The 15821-nt window shown below is 35.9% G+C and overlaps 1 protein-coding gene across 2 annotated transcripts in view; it reads left to right on the top strand.

The window, feature by feature from the left end:
• The window catches only part of FAM13A (family with sequence similarity 13, member A), a 207150-nt gene that overhangs the window by 137373 nt on the left and 53956 nt on the right, over positions 1 to 15821 (top strand). For both annotated transcript variants that reach the window (XM_012647212.1, XM_012647213.1), the window contains 2 exons: positions 10663 to 10704; positions 13398 to 13577. In XM_012647212.1, coding sequence (XP_012502666.1) covers positions 10663 to 10704; positions 13398 to 13577 — 222 coding nt within the window. The remainder of the gene's footprint in view (positions 1 to 10662; positions 10705 to 13397; positions 13578 to 15821) is intronic.

Genomic DNA, 15821 nt, shown 5'->3' with positions numbered 1-15821 from the left:
GGGGTCTCGCTCTTGCTCAGGCTGGTCTCGAACTCCTGAGCTCAGAACGATCCTCCCGCCTCGGCCTCCCAGAGTGCTAGGATTACAGGCGTGAGCCACCGCGCCCGGCCTGGATATTCTCTTTTAACAGTCATGGCTGAACCACATGTAAATCTACTGTACATTTCAATTGCTTTCAGTTCTTTCTGCAGTAAGGTAGGGCTGTTATAAATAGACACACACTCATATATTTTTATTCTAAATCAAATATCTTCTGTGAGATCAACTCTGTCTTCTCTAATTGCAGTACTTCTCCAACCTAACCTAAATCGCCGCAGAGCCATTTGTCCTTTTTTGCAAAGGAAGGAAAGAGTAGCTGCAAATCTGCACCCGCCACCATCCCACTTAGCAAGTTTATTGCAGTTGCAGTGACTCGAACAGTAGGTGTCATTGTTCCCCAGATGCTCATTAGGGATTACCAGCCCAGTTGAAATGATTAGGGGAACGAAAGGGAAGAACAGGGTATGCCAAACCATGAGATTGTAGCAAAATAAACGTGAACCTGCAAACTTAAAATAAAGAACATTCTTGGCAAGGATGTCCATAGCCTGGTCTCCTTCATGTTTAAGGCTAGAATCCCCCCAAAAGACACCCCTACTTCAGTTGCTCGGCTTAGCATCAAAGCAGCTTGTTGTTGGTGTGCCTGTGCCATGTTCAGCCTGTTATTGTCTGCATTCTTTTGCCTGGTGTCCGGGAGATCTGTCTAGGATCTATCACTAGTTCTGTTTGTCTGAGTCTTCAGTGTCTGCAAGCCCGAGTTTTGATTTCTGTGATTGGTTTCCTCTGGGACTAGGGTTCTTCATCTCCACTTTCTGTTCTTCTCATCTCTACTTGCGCCCACCTCACCTACACTACCTTCATGCTCCTGTGACCAGGGCCGGACCCAGTCCTTATCCCATCCCATCAGACTTTGACCTTTGAATTCCTTCTTTACAGATTCCTGGATTATACATATAGCTTGTGTACCTGGAACCTGTGTTTGCCTGTGCTTTATCAAAATCCTAAATATGTGCTTCAGAGGCTACATATCTGTAATCAGTTTTGTTCATTGGGCTCTAAACAGCTCACCTGGCTTCTGAATGCTTGTTCCTTGCTTACCTCACACCTGTCTTCCAGCAAGTACACTGATCTTTCTCCCTTACTCTTATATAGCGCTCCATCAAAACCCTGAAATTGATCATCTTTTTAAATTTCAGCCCAAGTTTTAATACAGTGCAAATTGAAGCTAAATTAATATGTTAGCAGATTTGAAATTGCTTAGGATCCGTTTTAGAATTTCATCTGTTTTTAATTTTCCTTAAGGAACATCAGATAGATTTATTTCTAAGTTAGCTGTTTGGCAGACAAACTCATTCTTTAGGATTTGGTTAATTTTTGATTGCTAGAGCCTAGGAACCATCAATTTTATGAAACTCTCTTAACTCTCTCAAATTTATGTTGAAGAAAACAATTTAGCTTTGGATAAATTCAAATTAAAATATTACCTAATATTAGATGGGAATGGAAATAATACCATACCACACCACTCCTGTCCTGATGTGTAGAAATCTTCTTTCTAAAGCGTTTTTAGATAGCTTTTTGGGGGCATACTTATTCAAACAACTTATGCTAGAATTTGTATATTTGTGATTTTTTTGTTCTTGTTGTTATACTTCATTAGCTTTAATTTTTAAGAATGTGTTTTTCTCTTTAAGCATAGTATATGTTTTCTAAATTATCATTTTTGAGGTAAAAATCCCTCATTATTAGATGGGAGAGTTGGAGAAGTTTAACATACAAAAGACATTATATTTGTTTATAAGCCTGTTTCAGGCTACTGACTAGTAAGTATAACAGACAGGCAGGCTGTGTATTTAAGTATCTACTTGATTTTTTGTCAAGATAGTAAGTCAACTCCGTATCTTCAAACACAAATAACTCTTTTATAAAAAATATTTGTTTTCCTTACCGTTTTTGACTAGAATGGTGTTTCTAAGCTGAGGAGCAAATCACCTCTGCCTGCAGAGCTCTGTTTTTGGGTTTGTGTATGTGGGGGTGTATGTGTGTGTGTGTGGTAAAACATAAAATTCACCATTTTAACCATTTTTAATTTTTTTTAATTGTGGTAAAGTACACATAACATAAGATTGACCATCTTAACCATTTTTAAGCATACAGTTCAGTGGCATTAAGTACGTTCTCAATGTTGTACAACCATCATCACCATCCATCTCCAGAACTCTTTATCTTGCAAAACTGAAGACTCTACCCATTAAACACTAACTCCTCATTTCCATCTTCCCCTGCCCCCTGGCAACCACCATTCTACTCTCTGTTTTTATGAATTTGCCTACTCTAGGTACTTGATGTAAGTGGAATCATACAGTCTTTGTCCTTTTGTGACTGGCATATTTCACTTAACAAAATGTCCTCAGGGTTCATTGATATAGTAGCATGTTTCAGAAGTTTCTTCCTTTTTAAGGCTGAATAATATTCTATGTATATACTGAATTTTGTTAATCCGTTCATCTATCAACACACACTCAGGTTGCTTCCATCTTTTGACTATTGTGAATAACACTGCCATGAACATGGGTGTACAAATATCTATCCAAGTATAAAAATATCTATCCACGTGCCTGCTTTCAATTCTATCGGATACATAACCAGAAGTGGAGTTGCTGGATCATATGGTAGTTCTGTTTAATTTTGAGGAACTGCCATACTGGTTTCCCTAGCAGCTGCACCATTTTACATTTCCACCGATAATGCACAACAGTTCCAATTTGTCCACATCTTTGCCAACACTTGTTATTTTCAGTTTTTTTGATAATAGCCATTCTTATAGGTATGAAGTACGTGGATTTCTTTAAAGATGGCTGGGTCTCACTGGCCAAGATACCAAGTCCCAGGTGGGGCTGGATGTCTGTATTTTCACAGAGTGTCATAGGAGATTTCAATGCACAACTTTAACTGGAAAAACTGAGCTAGACCAACAGTATAGCTGAAAAACGGTTATAAACTTTATTACTGTTCATCATACAATTTTTTAGAGACATAATAATGTGTTCTTGATATCTGAGAATCACCAGTCATATTTTTTGCATAGTAAGAAGAGGTAAATATAGATTCTGGGTTTAATTCTGTCAATATTAAGGAAAATATTAAGCATATGCTGAGGCTATGCTGAGAAAGATAAATATATAAATTTTTAATGCTTCTCTTCATATACCTTCCCTTAGCATGACAAAGAAAAGGAAGAATTTACTTACATAAAGTGACACCTTTATATCTATTCTGCCTGGAGCTCTTGCTGCTTCATCCTTCAGTATCCCTGCCTCCCTATCCCCTTCTCTCTGTGGGACTTCAGATTTTAATAAAATGTAAACTTCTAGTTTAAACAGGTAGCAGACTACCTTTGCCTGATATAACTACCCCCAGCTCTCCATTTAAATTCCAATGATGATATAAAAGACAAAAAATAGAGATTGCTCAATAGCAATGATAAAGAAAACCACATGATAGGTCTCATCCATCATCAACAGGGATGGACTGAGAAACATATTTTTACCTTGTAGACTTCATGTTCTGTCATCTAAACAACACAGATGGCCACAAACAGACTGACTTGGCTTTATTCTGTTGTCTACTGCATTGGCCAGAAAAGCAAGTGACATTTCCCCAACTGAACAGAAACTTATTTTCCGAACCATCTAGAGGCAAGTTGTGTATTCTTTTTCACCTCTCTGCCCCTGTCAACTTTATTTCAATATCCATTCAAATACTAGAATGTTCAGTCTACAAAACAATGGAGGAAGAAGGGATGCCCCTGGGATGCTCTGTCAACTAGCAAAAGCATTTGAGAAGGGGATAAAGGTAGGAAGATTATTGGATTTAATGTGCGTTTCCAAGTGTACACTGCACAAAAATTACAGACTTGCTTCTGATTATCCAGCATAGTCATAAAATTGAACCAGCCAGTCCACCTAAGTAGGCATTGTAGATTGCCCTTGGACACATTTATATAATGGCTTTTCAAGTCTAAATCCAAGAGGGCGCTTCTGCCCACAGCCAAATGGACAATGATACAAACTAAGAACAATCCACCCACCCAGGTTGTTGGTAATGGCTCTGCCTGAATTGATTGTTCCCTTTAAAAACCACTAAACACAAAGAAACTATTTGGGACCTGTGAAGAGAAATTACAAACTAAGGGAAAGGATGGCTTGCCCTGAGGACTCAGCATGAAAACAGAATCCAGATGATTGATTTTTATATGATTCAGAGGAAAACTTGAAAAGTAATATTGTTAATCTTCTCAAAAAATGCTCAAGTACATAACCAACCTCTTTGAAACATTAGTAGAAAGCTGTAACAGGAAAGTAGATTTAGAATTGAAAGGCTGGAGACGCAGAACAGCTGAAAGAAGGAGGAGAAAAGGAGGCTAGAAGTGTATTAGCCGTGATTTAAAAAACTATGTGGGAAGCAGTAAGGAACAGAAGTTATTAAAGATAAATCAACTACATGATGAAAGAGAAAGTCAGGAAGCCCTTCCAGAACAAAAAGGAAAAGGGTGAAGATAAAAGCTATGAGAGAAATAATGTTAGATGTGAAGGCCAGAGATTGAAAAGTCAACCTGAAAACTATAAGGGAGAAACCATATTAGTAAAATGGAAATAGAAATCAAAGTTAATGGATGCCCAGCTAATTGAGACATGAATAAAATTTAAGAAATAGACTTGCTTATAAGCATTGGTGAAGGGGCAAAGTGATGAGGTTCTAAACTACTTGTCTTGCATAAAAGGCAGAAGAATAGAGGCAAATGTCAAGAGTTTTGTTTTCTAGCTTTGATGATTAGAGAAGTACGGGTATGAGAGGCAACCACCAGTAGAATTGTGCATAGGATTCCTATATCCCAAATCCCCTCCAAAGATAAGAGCAATGGCAAAACTCAAACAAAAAGCAATGTCCCCAATTAGAAAGTATAAAGCAAAAACAATGCTAGAACAAATATATCAGCTATGACAATAAGTGGATTAAATTCTTTAAGAAAAGTTAAAATACCAAAAAAAGATGATCTGAACTATATTGCTCAAGTCATACCTAAAACAAAATGGCACAGAAAGGTTAAGATAAACGTATGTCTGATAAATGCAAACAGAAAGAAAGCAGAGATAGCGATATTGATACCAGAACAAGTGAAGTTCAAGGCCAAATTTGTTCAGACAGGACAAACTAGACTTCATTAAGTAAAATCAATACTGAAGTTATAAAAGTTATAAATTAGTATGTGTCATAGTATAGCACCAAATCATATAAATTTAAACTCTTATATTAAGGGTAGACAGACAAACACATTTGAAATATAAGACTTATACATACAATTCTATGTCTATAACAATTTATAAAATACATTATCAGTCACATTTTCTGACCACAGTGTAATTAATAACAAAACTTCCAATCAATTAATGAAAGCTCTTCTAAGGGAAGAGGAGGAAGGGGGAAAACTCAAAGAGGTTTAAGAACCTCAAATAAAAAGAAAAAAGTACATATGAAACTTTGTAGAATGAGATCTAAGCTCTTTGAGGAGGTAACTTCACACTTAAGACTGAAAATAACTAGCCATATATTCAAAATAAGAAGTTATAAAAAGGACGAAAAAGCAACCTTTTAGAAACGTAAAAGAATTTAATAATGAAAGAAAATAGAAAAAGAGCGGAACTGATGTTTGAATCCAGGAGCTGGTTCTTTGGGAGTAAAAATGAAAATTATAAAATAGAAAAACCTCTAAACTTAAGGAAAAAAGGGACAATGCTAATGAGCAGAATTAAAGTTTTCTGTAAGGGGTATAGTAAATTGTATAAAGATTAGAGAATACTTTATGCAATTTTAAACTAATAAACATGAAAATCTAGATGAAATAAAAAATTTTCTGTAATATGTAAATTTTGAGGAGAAAATTTCATTTGAATTTGAAAAAGCACTTTTATTAATCTATTCTAATTCTAATGAAATAACTAAATGTATAGCCAAAAATTTATGTAAATAGCAGCATTATTTGAGAATAAGGATTGTGTCCTTATTAAGGGCACACTCTGAAGCCAGACTATGTAGATACTAGGTAATTAAATATGAAATGTCCAATTTCTAATCAAGTATAGTTTATTATATCTCAAGCAAGAAGCAGTATAGTTAATCAAAGTATGCACCTAAACTATTGACACAGCTTTGCCATTTTAACAGTAGCTTGCTTATGCCAGCAATGAAGAAGCTGAAAAGCAAGTGGCAATGAAATCACAAAAGGCATTTCCACAGCTTGTTGAGAATTGAATATTTTTCCTTGCAAAAAGGGGTTCCAAGCCTGGAAGACTTGGAACTTTTACTATTTTAAGGTAACACTAAAAATACTGTATTTTGTTAAATAGACAATTTAAGAATTTCATGCCATTTTGATGATTAAGTTACATGATCTTCACCCTTAGGTTATTTAAACAAATATCATATAATTGTCTTTTTAATCCTTATTTATTAAAAAATGGAGTAAATGCAAATGTTATATTCTAGAAAATACTGATAATCCTGTTAAACCTCATGATTCCCATTAAACAATAATATATTACAGGCAGGATTTTGTATGCCACAGAGGAGAACATACTGAAATAAGAGAACACGGAAAAAACAGAACACATGTTTTTTCAAGATGTCTGGTTTTTATAGATTTGGAACTTCTTTTTAAATGTATTCTTTATTTCACATTGAGATCTAATTAAAGAATCACTTGTCAACAGGCATCTGTGCATCTTATCACATGCAAATTTTAGAGACCAATATTGCTGCACATAATTGGCTTAAGGAAATTTAGTTTGGGTTTTGCTAATAGAAATAAAGACTAAAGATATTTAAATATGTCATAGAATATATTTCAGAGTAGGCTTACAACCTATTTTAAATGACCATACCAGTAGAATATTCAGCTGCATCATCACTAACAGTAGGCTTGAGTAATGAATTTGCCCATAATGCTGATTTGCACATGAGCTCATTTCTTTCCATTTTAAATACTTTATCAACATTAGTAAAAGAATTTTTCCTTATCCAAGTGTTTGTAGTACATAAGTAAGAAATTTTCTTAGCAAATCAGTCAAGGGCTCTGAAGAAAATTCATTATTCTTAGCTGTCTGCAGAAGATAAAAAAACAAGCTACATGCAAATGAAGGAAATCTGTATCTTTCATTTTAGCTTATTTGCCTGTTGTTTAAATGCTTATTGCCTTTTTCTCAGAGTCTTAGAATTACCTTCATGAGTCAGCTATAGCTGTGGACTAAGTCTCTATTGCTGTTGTTAAATATTCTTAGAAGTCTTGTTATTGGTGAATTAAGTACATCCCGCAGGAATTATGGAGGTAGTTGGATACCTGACCAAAACCATTTTGGTATCCAATAAACTATAAATTTAAATGATACTATGTCATAAAACTAAATATGCAGCTATAACCTTTTGTAATGATTTAAACTTTAGGGCAATAAAATTGAGATAATGCGATAAACTTTTAGAGCTAAAAGAAAACCACAGAGATCACTAGCCAAACCTGTCATATTCTGCATGAAGAACCCAACCCCAAGCAGCCAATCTAACAACCTGCCTATGATTTCAGCTAATTAACTGTAGAGCCAAGACCAGAACTTGTGTTTTCTGATTCCAATAGAAAATATTCTCTTTTCATAATACTTTATATATAGAAATTCTTTTAAAAGAACACTAAATTATGGGTAAGTTACATATTTCAGAAATTCTAGGACTATGAAAAACATAAAACTATAAACTTATAAATCTGAGCTGAAATAAATATACTAGCAAAAATGAATATGGTTTAATTACTTGGTTTTATTACTGATTTATTGATTTTGCATTCTGAGAAAGGCTCTTAACTGATTTAGATGGCTCAGGTCATTTTTATTTAACTTGTGAGGGAAAGTTTGCTATGTTGACTTTTATTCGCTAAGGTTAGTATGAGTTTTTCCTGTCATACCTTCATTACTTAAATTAGAATGTTTAAAAATTGCTATTGTGATATCTAAATAATTGAAGTTTTAAAGAATTTTGGTTGCAAGGATTTAGAGCTTTCAACTTTGCTACTCAAAGCGTCTTCTACAAACCAACAGCATCAGAATCACTGAGGATTTTATTAGAAATGCAAAGTCTCAGCTTCCCCTTCCCGAGACTGAGAGCCGCTGAATCACAGTCTATGTATTAAAAGGTCCTGGGTGATTCCTGTGCACATTAAGGTTGGAGAAGCACTTAGAAAGTTAGAAATCTCGGAATCTGGTTGTGTTTGTTGTCATTTCCTTGTCTCTTTCTTCCTCACCTTTCTTTCTTCACCCTCCCCTACAAAAAGGAACATAAAAATATCAGAATCTGCTTTAATAGGCAAAAAGAAGAACAGGTCAAAAATGTGTAGAAGGGAGGAGAGGAAATACATCTCCACATTCTGGGACAGCATGGGGGACTAATTGGCTAATGATAGGTCTTTGGAATGTTTTTTAGCATCTAGCAGATCTACATTCTTTTCTCTCTTCTAGGTTTCCCCTGAGTCATTATTCACATTGGCCCCTGCTCCCAAAACCAAGGTTGTGTAACTGCATCGAGAAGTGGAGTCTAGGAGTTAATTATACAGTGTTGAGTTTACAGAGGGTGAGCCACAAAGCATCAACAGCAAGGACTGCCTGTTCCAGTTAAAGACAGAGAGCAGCAAAGGATTTATTGTTGGTTACGTAGCCTGGGAACCACTATGAATAACAGGCTTTGTGAGGGAGAGGAGAAATGGTTGTGATTAAAAGCAAAGTAAAATACCTAAGTCCAGGCCTCTATATACAAAGATGACTCCAGTGTGTTTTTCTTCAAGTGAGTAATGGATTGAAAGACAAACCTAGTGTAGTGATTAAGAGCTTAGACTCTGAGCTAAAACTTTTCTTGGTTCAAATCCCAGCTCGTCTATTTCTTGCCTCCATACCTGTGGGCAAATTATTTAACCTCTATAATTGCTTCATCTGAAAATAGGGAAAACGATAGTTCCTACCTCATAAGGTTATTGTGAACAATAGGTGAAAAAAAATCTGTATAAAAAGTACTTAGCACAGTGTCTGAAACATAGTAAGTACTCAAGTGTTAGGGTGTTTGTACTTATTATTTGATGATTCTTCAAATCAGTTTCCCTTTTGCACAATCACATGATTGTATATGGTTTTTCTGGGATTTGCCTATAGTCTATGATCATGACAAAGAGCTGCACCTTTAACTGAAGAAAACTATCTGAGTCTAAAGAGTCAGTGTTTGTGGATCACCCCTGGAATAATGAGTACCATGAAGGGTACGATGATGGCGGTTGTGGTAGGTAGTGTGACAAAAGAAAATGAGGAATATCATACAATCCCTTGGGGCACTTGGATTCTGAATTGAAAGGAAGAAATATGTACTGACAGGGGAGAAAAACCTGACAGATGATTCCCAAGCAGCATATTCATATGTTGAAAATTATATAGTATAAATTAGGATGCTTGGAGTGATTGAAAGACAGCTATCGATATTGGTCATTAACAGCTTCGGTTTTCTTCAGGCATCTTTTACAAAGAAGGAAGAAAAAAGAGAACTATTAGGCAAAATAGTTTGACATGACTAAAGATTTTCTTCAATCTGCTCAATATTTAACCTTTTTTTTTTTTTTTTTTTTAAAGCGTAGACACTTTTAAATCTTGATTTAGAAGCTGACTAAACACTAGAGGGCAGAATGTGAGAATGTAATGAAGTTATTAATACAATTAAAATAGTTGCCAGCCTCGACAGTCATTGTGGTTATGTGAACATAAGTGTGGGCATGAGGAAGAAAGTTCTGGAGGATGCTAACCAGATAGTGTTTTATAATTTTATCATTCTGCTTTATGTTGACCACTTCTTAGTACTTTTAAAAGAATTCAGGCTTTAGAGAAAATGGGAAAGTAGTTTGTAAATATAAAGTAAGTTTGTAAATAATCCACAATAGGGTTGTAAATTAGGTATTAAGATGAAACATGAAGCTTGAGATATTTTCCATCTTGAGAAACTTAGGAAGAGAAGGTCGCTTAGAAAAGATGGTTTAGAAATAGTCATGTCACAATCCAGCAACTGTAAGCTTTAAGAAAGAAAAACATAGTCATGTATTACAGAAAACAGTATTTTCGTTCCTTGTTCTCTATGCCTGTGCTCCCTGCTGCCCTCTACATGTTCAGAGCAGAGTTTTAGGAAAATGCTCTGTCTACAGGCCTGAGGGGTGAAGGGCGGGGATGGATTTGGACTGCAGAGAGTAGGTGATGAGAAGGCAGTCAGCAGCAATTGAATTAACATTTTAGGAAAATGAAAAGACCCTGAACTAGGGCTGCGGCAATAGGCTGAGAGCTAAGAGACAATTTTCCAAGATCAGCTGTGGAATGATCTGCCATGGACATCTTTAAAAAGAAGAAAAGGCCACTGTTTAGGAATAAGCAATCAAGGCCATCTCATTTTCTAGGAACAAGTGAAAACGAGCATCTGTCAGTGGATGGTTAAACATTTTCCATCTCTGATCTTTCCTCTCACCTGACTTTCTTTCTCTTTGCTTCTTCTCTGCAGTGCCCACGTATCCCAAGTCAGCAGTGTTTCAACAACTGAAGAGTAAGTTATTTGCGTTGGGTTTTTGTATTTTGGGTTTTTTTCCTAATGCCATTTCCCATTATTAAACAGAAAAAAAGTAATTCTAATGGTGTACAGTATTAGAAGATTAAGACAGTAAGCAACCAGAAACACTTAAACTAACTTTATACAGAGGAGAGGACTAAATAAGCAGTGTTCCTGTTTGAGCTTCTACATGTGTGTGCTTACAGTCAACTCCAACATTTGTAAATATGAGCTTTTTGTTTTCTTCATTAAAAATAATGTCAGGGTCAATTAATATTTGCAAAATAGTCTATGCTTTAGGAGGCATCTTGCAATGGAGAATGTAATTAAAGGTTAATGTATTAGCCATGTCTTTATTTCCTACTTTGTTCATTTTATCGAGCCTACATTTACCAAGTGCCTGTAGCATGCTAAGCACAGTGTTAGATGTAGAACGTCAAATAAGCCTTGGGCTCTGCCTTCAGGGATTTCATAATCTAATAGGATTGTAGAAAAGAATGCAAATTAGTGATGGCAGCAAGTTTTTTCTCCACAGGACAGTGGCGGTGTTCTCTTAATTATGTCATCACATGTCTTTTCCTCCAAAAGGTTTCCACTTGCACTTAAACTAAATCTAAATTTCAGTTATCTTCCCTTGCCTACCTCTCTGATCATATTGTTCATTATGCTTCAGCCACATGACTTCCTGTTCCTGGACTAGACCAAGTTTATTCTTGCCTTAAAGCCTTTGCACTGGCTGTTCCTCACCGTGGCCAGACTTTCTTATCATTGACTCTTTGTTCAAATGTCATCTCTTATAGGAATCTATACCTGATTACCCATATTCACTCTCCAGCACTTTACTCGATGTTTTAGAGAATTTATCACTATTTGAAATTACATTATTTGTTTATTATCTGTCTTGCCCTGCAAGAATGTAAGCTCCATAAAGAGAGGAACCTTGTCTGTCCTGTTCATTGCTGTCTTCCTAGCTCCTAGAAAAGTGCCTGGCATATATTAGGCACTAAATAAATATTTGTCAAATGGCTGTACGAATAGCTCCTTGCCCAAAGGTGTTTCCTTCACACCTCCCTCTTGTCCTTTCTTGCTGGGACATGTGTGGGCCTTTTTGAAGCATCTGCTCTTGGCAAGGATCAGGTGTAGGAGGTGAGGAGGATTGATGTGATAAGAAGGACAAGAGAAAAATTAGAAGCAGCACTAATTGGAATGAATTTGAATCTAGCAGGATGGATTTGGATTTTTTTTTTTTCTTTGTTGTTGGGTAAGAAAGCAATGAGAGGGCAGAATTGACCTCCCTTCCCTTTGTCAATTTTAAAGAGATTCTAGAACTGTACCAAGACTGACATGTTCTTGCCTTTTTCGTTTCCCGATAACCTTTCCTTATATGTTTTGTATAGTTTGGAAAAGATACGGGCTTAGTCTGGATGAATATTTCAGTTTCATTTATATGATTGGTATGTTGTAGGAAGCCACTCTGACTTAATAGACCTTATGGTTTCCTCATGAATATCTTATTTATGTATTATGTATATATCTTATGCATATATTAATTTACTCACATTCCTCCATACCACTATTAGGTAATCTTGAATCATTAGGGACACAGAGTTCTAAACATAAAAATTCTAATGCCTAAGTTAAACTATACTTAATTAAACTATACTTGCTCATTGTCTTAAAATATTTTTAATAAAACTTGAATGAAGTAACTATGAGTCTGTTATAAAACTGCATGTGGAAAATCTTAAGTTCTTTAAATTCTCAAAGCTCGTTTTATTTAAGTAAATGCTACTTCTTAGCCTGAGCATTTAACAAATATATATGTGATTCTTTTTCAAAGGAAGAAAAACATGCTTTGAGAAGTATAAGTTAGGAATTTTCCAAACCAGCTTATTCAGCATTAAATAACATGGTGATAGAAGAAGGTTTAGAGACACATTAAAAGATTCTGCAGCTTTAAAAATGATGCCATTTATATATTATCAAGCATTCTTTTCAGCCTTTTGTGCTTACCTGTTTTCCTCAGATTGAACGCAGTAAATCTATCCTTCCAACTTCAATATGTCGTGGGGTGTTTACATTAATTCAGCTTCACTTATATACATCACAGTGTAATTGAATCGAGATTAGGAAAGATTATGCCATCTATTATGAGTTGTAGTTTTTCTGGTGAGTTTTTTTTCCAAATAGCACTATTCCCAATGTACTTTTATCTTTAAGGGAGTCTAAACAGATAATGTGCATCATAAAATTTTTTGTGCTAGTTTGCTTTGCAGATCATACTGTCTTTCTCTGCAGAACTGGTATGAAATTTGGAGGAAACTCACCTTTGTAAGAATAGGTCCGTTATTATTCTATGAGGAAAAAAAATTTTTTCCTCATTCTTCCTTATATTAAATGACCCTTGTTTCCTGAATGCCTCATAGTTGTCACTAGACTTGCCGTGAGCATTTCAGTAATCCTGGAGTCACAAAGATGAGAAACACAGTTATAAAATTGGTCGAATTTGTTCAGTTTAATTTTGTTTTTAACACACGATACAAGTATTTTTTAGATTAATGCCTTTGTTCATGAAGTTCTGAAGATCTTCCGTTGGAAATACAAGTATTTCCAAAATTATGGGCACATATTTTTAAAGGCAGTCATTGACAAAATTGATTGCTTAAATGACTCCGTATTCTTTTTTACAGACTCTTAGAAAGAACCATCCGGTCAGCTGTAGAACAGCATCTTTTTGATGTTAATAGTTCTGGAAGTCAAAGTTCAGAGGACTCCGAATCTGGAACGTCATCAGCATCTTCCACCACATCCACCAGGCAGCGACGACACCCATCCAAGGAGCAGGATGAAGTTCGATGTGGTAGAGACAAGTGAGTTGGCATTGGTTCTTCTTGCTTGAGTTTTGTTTTTCATTTTAAATATATGCCTAAATTAGTCACTGTGTTATAGTTACACCTCCTGGTCCTCTCCCATTTCAGTATTTAGGTTAAAATAGTATTTTTTTAAATTTATTTTTAATTTTTATGAATACATAATATTTGTACACCCCTCATTCTTTTTCACCTGAACTCATAATCTATACCAAATTCTTTATGGGAAAAAAAAAGAAACTTCTTTTTGCTTAGTAAAGAAAAAGACATAAATAGTATGAATACCATGCTGCACCTCATTGAAACATATTTAAGGGCTATATTAACAAATGTAATATTAGAAATAAAGCAGTACTATGATATAACCCACTGATTTATAAATGATATACGCAGTACTCTTTAAAAAACCCTTGGAGCTGGTAGATAGGAAGGGTAGTTGAACATTCCATTTAGAAACTAGAAAAATTACAATTCAGGAGATATTTACATTTAAAAGTAGCTACTCACTGAGGTTATAGAAAGCATTCAGGAGTATAATTGGTTTACGTACTGCCTATATTGTGTTATAATTGCAAGTATAGATTATTCATTTAACACTGCTCTTATCCTCTGCCTCTCTTTTTTTGCCGAAGAATATGTAGCAACACTTTGCATTTTTAAAATATCCTCAGTGTGTCACGACATCCTGCTTTCCACCCTCTTTGTTTGGGCAGAGGGATAGCACGTGGAGGTTTGAAGTGGCAAGGAGCCTAATGGGGAACAAAGAGGGGTGGTGGTGACCACGGGTGCTTGGTGGCAGGTGGAGGGAGGACAACGGGGGTAAGGTCAGAAACAGACGGGGCCAGACAGGGCAGGGAAATGTGGAGCACAGGCTAACTCTTGTGCAGAATTTAAATATAGCATTTCCCACGTCCAGGGACATTTCTAGCATAAATTATCCTGATTGTTTTTGACTAGCTACACCAGGGGAACAAAGGGAGATGGGGAATGGTAGAGACTGACTGGTGGTTGAAAGACTATCCCCGTGGAACCCTAGCCTTTCCCTTAATTGTCTGCTCTGGTGTTCCCTTCACCGCTCGTTTGGGTCACTCATCTTTTTCAACTCACAGCTGGGCACTGAGTAAGAGAATCCTGGGGTACACATATATATGTACTATTGGGGTACTGTATATAGCCAAGGTAACTTACAAACTGCCTCGCCATACTCTTTTTCCTTGGTACACGGTCTAGGCATTCTGAAGTCCCTTTCACGAGCTCCTTATTTGCATTACCCTCCTAGTAGCGAGACCAGCCACAACCTGACACCCTACGTCACAGTCGTGTCTTGATAGTCCTTTTTCAATTCCCAGCCCACACAGAATGGTTACTCTCAACTCTGCAGGTCTTTGGAGAAGTGAGGTCCTTATCTTTCAAGGCCCCAGGTCTACTGATTTCATGTGACCCAGCTTTGACCACAGGTCAATAGTCCTTTCCTGCAGCTGCTCTCCCCACCTTCATCCTGGGTACTCTCATCCTTTCATCACCTTCCTTGATCCAGCGCTCGAATTCCAATCTTGTTTCCCTCCAGCTCCATTCTTTTCCTTTTGCTCACCTCCTTGTTTTGAATTCTTTCTCAGCAGGCTGATTTTTTCAGCATCTCCACTTTGGTCTCAGATTCCTCTTTTAACTTTCTTCCTTACAGTGACATTGAAATGCCACCATGAAGGTCCTCTCCAATATCCCCAGGAGAGTCATTAACATATCATAAGTTATGAGAAGTTGTGAGAAGGTCAAAAGTCATTATTGATAGCCTATAATAAATGAGTTTTTCATAGTATGTGCTTATATATAATCGATACATTTATCTAAGATTTTCACCGGGCTTTGCTTAAAAAATAAGGAAATATTAAGCTACACTTTGTAATAGTCTATTCAGAACTTTTAGCCTTATGGACTGGTTAAAAAGTTTTTTGAAAAAGAGAAATCTGTTTTTAGTATTATTATTATTTTGCCTCTAACAACTTAGAGCTGCAACCAGTTTTTAAAAGTCCTTGAAGCCAATGATGAATATATTTGAAGATGAGATAGAAGAGTCAGTAAAATCTTACTACAGTCATCATGACAGATTTTTGAAATACACAGTACGGAAGTTAGACTAAGACCATAAATACTTCATTGTGATGCAAATGTTTATCATTTGTCTAGATTCATAAGGAAATATTGTCGGGCTTGTATTATTATTTGCTTCAATAAAACCAAAATTAT

The sequence above is a fragment of the Propithecus coquereli genome, unplaced genomic scaffold (assembly GCF_000956105.1).
Source record: "Propithecus coquereli isolate 6110/MARCELLA unplaced genomic scaffold, Pcoq_1.0 Scaffold26, whole genome shotgun sequence".
NCBI classification, from domain to species: domain Eukaryota; kingdom Metazoa; phylum Chordata; class Mammalia; order Primates; family Indriidae; genus Propithecus; species Propithecus coquereli.
Note: the sequence above shows the minus strand (reverse complement) of the source record. Positions and strands in the feature narration are given on the sequence as shown.